The sequence below is a fragment of the Hypanus sabinus genome, unplaced genomic scaffold, assembly GCF_030144855.1.
Source record: "Hypanus sabinus isolate sHypSab1 unplaced genomic scaffold, sHypSab1.hap1 scaffold_1032, whole genome shotgun sequence".
NCBI lineage: Eukaryota > Metazoa > Chordata > Chondrichthyes > Myliobatiformes > Dasyatidae > Hypanus > Hypanus sabinus.
In genome coordinates this window covers 127081-133080 of record NW_026779085.1, presented here as the reverse complement: position 1 = coordinate 133080, position 6000 = coordinate 127081, and the positions used below count along the sequence as shown (strand labels likewise).

At 46.1% G+C, this 6000-nt stretch overlaps 1 protein-coding gene across 1 annotated transcript in view; it reads right to left on the bottom strand.

Annotated features, from left to right (window-relative positions):
* Positions 1-503: 503 nt before the first annotated feature.
* The window catches only part of LOC132386144 (NACHT, LRR and PYD domains-containing protein 3-like), a 28041-nt gene continuing 22544 nt past the window's right edge, over positions 504-6000 (bottom strand). The window contains exon 7 of the mRNA XM_059958441.1: positions 504-3015. Within this exon, the coding sequence (XP_059814424.1) occupies positions 1274-3015 (1742 nt within the window). The 3' untranslated portion in view covers positions 504-1273. The remainder of the gene's footprint in view (positions 3016-6000) is intronic.

The window sequence follows — 6000 nt, the reverse complement described above, 5'->3', positions numbered from 1 at the left end:
GCAGACACACTCTTTGGTTTTAAGAATAAATCTGATAGATGCATGGATGGGAGAGGTCTGGAGGGCGATGGACTGGGTGCAGGTCAATGGGACTAGCGGAATAAAGTTTTGGCACAGAGCAGAAGGGCCGAATGGCTTGTTTTCTATGCTGTAGTGTTCTATGATTTTACGATTCTATGAAGGAATATGGGGAGGTCAGTTGCCACAGGAAGAAGGGGGATGGGGAAGAGAGATCCCACAGGTGGAAGGGGGATGGAGAAGTGAGATCCCACAAGCGGAAGGCGGATGTGGAAGTGAGATCCCACAGGAGGAAGGGGGATGGGGTAGAGAGATCCGACAGGAGGTAAGGGGATGGGGAAGATAGATCCCACAGGAGGAAAGTGGAATGGGAAGGGATACCACTGGAGGGAAGGGAATGGGGAAGAGAGAACCTTCAGGAGGAAGGGGGATGGGGAAGAGAGAACCCATAGGAGGATGGGGGATGGGGAAAAGAGATCTGACAGGAGGAAGGGGGATGTGGAAGATAGATCCCACAGGATGAAATGGGAATGGGAAGGGATACCACTGGAGGGAAGGGGATGGGGAAGAGAGAACCTAGAGGTGGAAGGGGGATGGGGAAGAGAGAACCCATAGGAGGATGGGGGATGGGGAAAAGAGATCTGAGAGGAGGAAGGGGGATGAGGCAGAGAGATCCCACAGGAGGAAGGGGGATTGGAAGAGAGATCCGAAAGGAGGAAGGGGAATTTTTGTACGCGTGTGTTGTGTCTGAACAGAGACCCAGAGGAGATGCGGCCTCGCTCTCTGTGTATCTGGTAGTGAGCAAAGTCACAAACAGGAAAGGGCAGGGGAGGGCAATCTCACAATGGTATTTCTTTCCTTCTCACTGGGACAGTCTGCAGACGGCCTCTTGTCCCTCACCGGGAAGGGGGTGTGAATCTTTGACCCATCTGCTGCAGTCAGTGTCGGTCTGGGTGTCAGTAACAGTGAGAAGGAACATTGTCAATGGACGTGTCACAGGCAGCAGGAAACACGGCCATTCCTGTGATTTACTACCATTAAACCAATGGCCGTTGTTCACTGATCTGATGAAGTCTCCAACATCCCTTCACAAGGAGCCACAGAACCCTCCTGTCCTTGGGGAATTACTGACCGATCCCCTGGGCATTTGTCACAATTCTTCACAATCTGATTTATCACAGTTTATCCGAAATCCATTTACATTGAAATGACACAATAGAACAGTTTCACAGTTCCGAGTGAGAGATAAATCAAGTTACCTCAACACCTGGCACTTGTGCAGCCCGGGTCCCAGCCGCTGGATTCCTTCACACTGAATGTGGCAGTTCTCCAGGTCGAGGTGTTTTATTGTATCACAGAATCCGATGGCATGAGACAGGACCGCGCAGTCAATCGGGGTCAGTGTCAATCTACTGAATGAAAGTGTTTCCACAGATCCCAGTGCGTCCTGAGCCAGTCCACGATTCTGAGACTCAAACAGGTAGTGCAATGTGTTCAGGAGGCTCCTTTTACCAGCTTCACTCTCTGTGTTTCCACTCTGACGTTTAACCTCCTCCTTCACCCAGTCAATCACCCGGCAGGTTGTTTCATGAGGAAATGGACCCAGAATCTCCACCAGGCCCCGAGCTGTCATTGGAGAGGAGAGACCAGCAACAAAACGGAGAAATACCTCAAATCGCCCATCTGTCGTGTTGTGGGTTTCAGTGAGGAGTTTCTTAATATCTCTGCCATCTGGGATCAGGAATTGTGTCACTGCAGCTACAAACTCTTGGATGGTGAGGTGTGGGAATGTGTACACCACGCTCTGGGCAGAATCCTCTCTCTCCAAAAGCTCCATCAGGAACCCGGACAGGAACTGGGAAGGCTGAAGATTGTACTTGATCAAATCTCCATCTGTAAACACAATCTTCTTCTCGGACACTCCTCTGAAGGCCATCTGACCAACCCTGAGTAACACATCACGGGGTCTCTCAATCTCACGGCCGTGGTTTTTCAGGATGTTGTAAATATAGTAGGAGTACAGTTGGGTGATAGTCTTGGGAACTCGCTGTGGGTCCCTGACTCTTTGTGTGAAGAAGGGGCCCAGTGCCAGAGCGAGGATCCAGCAGTAGGAGGGGTTGTAGCTCATGGTGTACAGGATCTCATTCTCCTTCACGTGTTTGAAAACAGCTTCGGCCACCGTCTGATCTTCAAAATGTCTGATGAAATATTCCTTCCGTTCCTCACCAACAAATCCCAGGATTTCAGCCCGGACACTGATATCCGCCTTTTCCAATAAATGTAACGCAGTGGGGCGGGTGGTCACCAGCACTGAACACCCTGGGAGCAGCTTGCCCTGGATTAAACTGTACACAATGTCCGACACTTCACACCACCACTCGGGATCTGGGCACTGGTGCTTTTGTTCTGTATCTCTCCGACTGTCCGCAAAATCGATTTTGTGTTTGAATTCATCTAAACCATCGAATATAAACAGCAATCCCTCTGGGTTCTTCCAGACTTCTCTCAGGATATTCCCAAAGTAAGGATACTGATCCAGAATCAGTTCCTTCAGGTTTATTCGACAGTCAATACTGTTTAAATCTCGGAATTTGAAACTGAAGACAAACTGGAACTGTTGGTATATTTTCCCCATGGCCCAGTCATAAACAATCTTTTGTACCATCGTTGTTTTCCCGATCCCCGGGACTCCGGCCACTGCTGCTGAACTCCCAGATTTGGATTTACTCCGGGAAAAGCTGCTCTGGAATAACTGATCAGTACGGATTTTTTCCAGCTGTCTGCGGAGTTGTTTCTCTCTATAATGCTCATGGTCTCTGCCTCTTGCCAGCAGCTCATGTTCCACCAGTGTCCGATCTCGAACAGTAGAAATGACCGTGAGCTCAGCGTATCGATCAGCCAGCTGGAAAACCTTCACCTTCTCCGTCATCAGGATCGTGTTCACTCTCAATGTTTCAGTTTGTGCCCGCAGGGTCTCCTTGTGTTTCTGTTGAACATCTTCCATGGGAACAGAGAACATATTCAAAACGTTAAACGGCTCATCTGACAAAGAACTTTATAACGGTATTTCAGCATTCAGTGTTTGAGTTTACATGAATAAATTCAATGCTTCCATGGATATTAGAACAGAAAGTAAAATTCTGTTCGCAGGCACAGAATTGACAGCAATGGATGTCCCTGAAATTGTCCAATCCTCATGTTCCGGTTCTAGTTATTTGTGAAGGTGAACATTCCCCTGATTGCACTTTCTGAGGAAGCTTAAACAAGCATCACTCCCCACTAACATCTTAACTATGTTCTACAGAGGCGTGGTTGAGAGTGTGCTGACCTTTTGCATCACAACCCGGTACTCCAGCTGCAGTGCTGCCGACAAAAAAGCCTTGCAGGGGGTGGTTAGGGGAGCAGAGAAGGTTATTGGGGTCTCCCTACCTTCTTCCAAGACCTCTTTCAACGTCGATGCCTCCAGAAGTCACGGTACATAATTAAAAACCCCTCACACCTCTCCAGGAACTGTTTGTTCATCTGCCATCAGGTAAATGTTACAGGAGCATCAAAACTAAAACCACAAGGCTACTAAACAGCTTCCTCCCACAGGCAGTCAGACTGCTAAATAGCTGCTCTATCTGACTCTGCTTTCTACACTTTTAACTTGCACCGGACACCTATAACTTGATTTAAAGCAACATGTGGCTGTTATGTTTTATTTTTTATTGTTGTGTTTATTATTTAGTGTTGCGTTTGTTATGTTATGATTGCACTGCTCCTGGGAACCGCTGTCTCATTCTACCCTGCAGAGCTGATGTACGGTTGGAACGACAATAAAGTTTTTGAATCTTGAATATCCTATTGCAATCCTGACTGCACCTCCCATTACAACAACATTTCACTATATTTAAAGCATTGTTTGACTCATTAACAGACGATGTTAATGTTGATCTGGTGTGGAACTATGGAGAGCAGGTCACTGTGCATTTTGGCAAGGCTGCACACTGGGGAGTCACAGGTGTCCTCTGCTCGCATCAAAACAGGAGCAGAATACGCGGGAAATACTCAAGTCGGGCAGCATCTGGGGGAGAATCACAATGAAGTTGTGGATCGATAACCCATCGGAATGACAGAGATGAAAATGGGTAGTTTTCAATCGCAGTGATGGAGGATTGGTGGAAAGATGGAATCTCTGTTAATGGAAGAAGCCACAAGGGTCTGTCTCAGTGAAGTACATCATGTCTGTGTGAGAGGGTGGTGAAGTCTTGGCAACTCTACTCATCAGTCTTGCTGTGGGGGTGTGGGGCTCTGGCTAATGAGGCCTCTGTCTGTCAGAGTCGACCATGGATGTCCTGCCCCTGCAAGCCGGGACACTCCGATATGGAGAGGAAGCTTCTGCCGATGTAGCAAGCTCCCTCTCTCCATGCATCTGATGTGCACAAAGGAACAGCAGAGACTGACACAGCTTGGCACCAGAGGTGTCACAGGAGATGCCAGTCTGCGTTGAACACCATTTAACACTGATTCAGGGACTCCAGCTCCAGGCTTTTCCCACTGGGTTTACTCCCAAACTCTTCCCCATGAGGGGTTACAGTTACAAGGCAGTGGAGTTTTGAGATCAGAGTTTTCTTGTTCCTGGGTGAGCTGTCAATCACAGCCGACAAGCCCCATCTGCCCAAAGTGACTGGTTGTAAGGTACCAGTAACCCACCTCTGCCTCTTCGCCTGTCAGAAGAAACGCTTCCACCGGGATTAGTGGCTAAACCGCACGTGAAGGCCAGGAGCTGGACAGAGGCTACTCGCCACTGGGAGCATTTAATAGGTCGTGGCAGCTCATCCGCACTGTCACCCCCCTCCCCCCCGGTTATAACAATCTTAAGCAACCGAGGGGCGATGTATTATTGACAATGAATCGGTAAATTGGTTTATTATTGTGACATGCACCACTGTAAAATGGAAAACTTTTCTGCATACGATCCAAATAGATCATTACATCACATTGGTGCAATGAGGTTGTACAAGGAATAATGGAACAGAATAGTTCAGGGAAACAGTGTTTCAGTTGCCGAGAAAATACAGTGCAGGCAGATGATAAGGTAGAAGGCCAAAGGATCATTGGGAGGTCAGCGTTGAGTTTTTTTGGGGCTATGTTCCTAAACTGTAGAATTCAACAGCTTAAACTACAGTACTGTGCAGAAGTCTGAGGTGTATATTAGGACTGACACATTTCGTCTTTTGTTTTCTAGTTTGCACTTTATCCCGATGTGATGCGGTTTGAATGGCATCATCTGGATGAAAGGTGCTTTATAAATAAGTCATTATTATTATTATTATTATTATTATTATTATCTTAGCCTAAACTGGTAAAACTTGAGGTACAGGCATAGCCAAGCACACACATGTCTCAATTCATAGGAGATTTCAGACTATTCTCGTGGTGTATAGTGTTATGGCTTTTCGAAGATTTACACGAGTATCGCCGTGTGGGCCTAATTTATTAATACTATTCTGTAAAGCCTTTAGGATGATACCAGTTATCGATATTACGATTGGGATAAATAATACCCTGTTCGTGTTCCATAGTCTTTCATTTTGCCCTTTCAATTCAATATATTTCTGGTATATTTTTTTTTACTAATTCATTTCTGTAAGTTATGTGTGTTTGGAATGGCTATATATATTTAAAAGGTTGCTTTTGCTTGTTTATCCTGTAAAATTACATCCGAACACAGATCATATATTATCCTATCTGAAATAATGATCGGATGCAGTGTGATATGAAGGACTCTAACTCCAAAAGTGGAAGAGGCTTGTATATTTAGTAAATTATGGGGTTTCTCATCAGTTGTAGTTTAAGCAATGTTTTTGTGAATGTTGTTCGCCATTTTATTTTGCTTGTGCAAGTAATGAGATTCAGTTGAACTGCAGGATCTTTTAAAGTCGGATTGTTTGTAGTTTCTCTTATAATTTTCAGCATATATCGTCTTGGACCTATTAG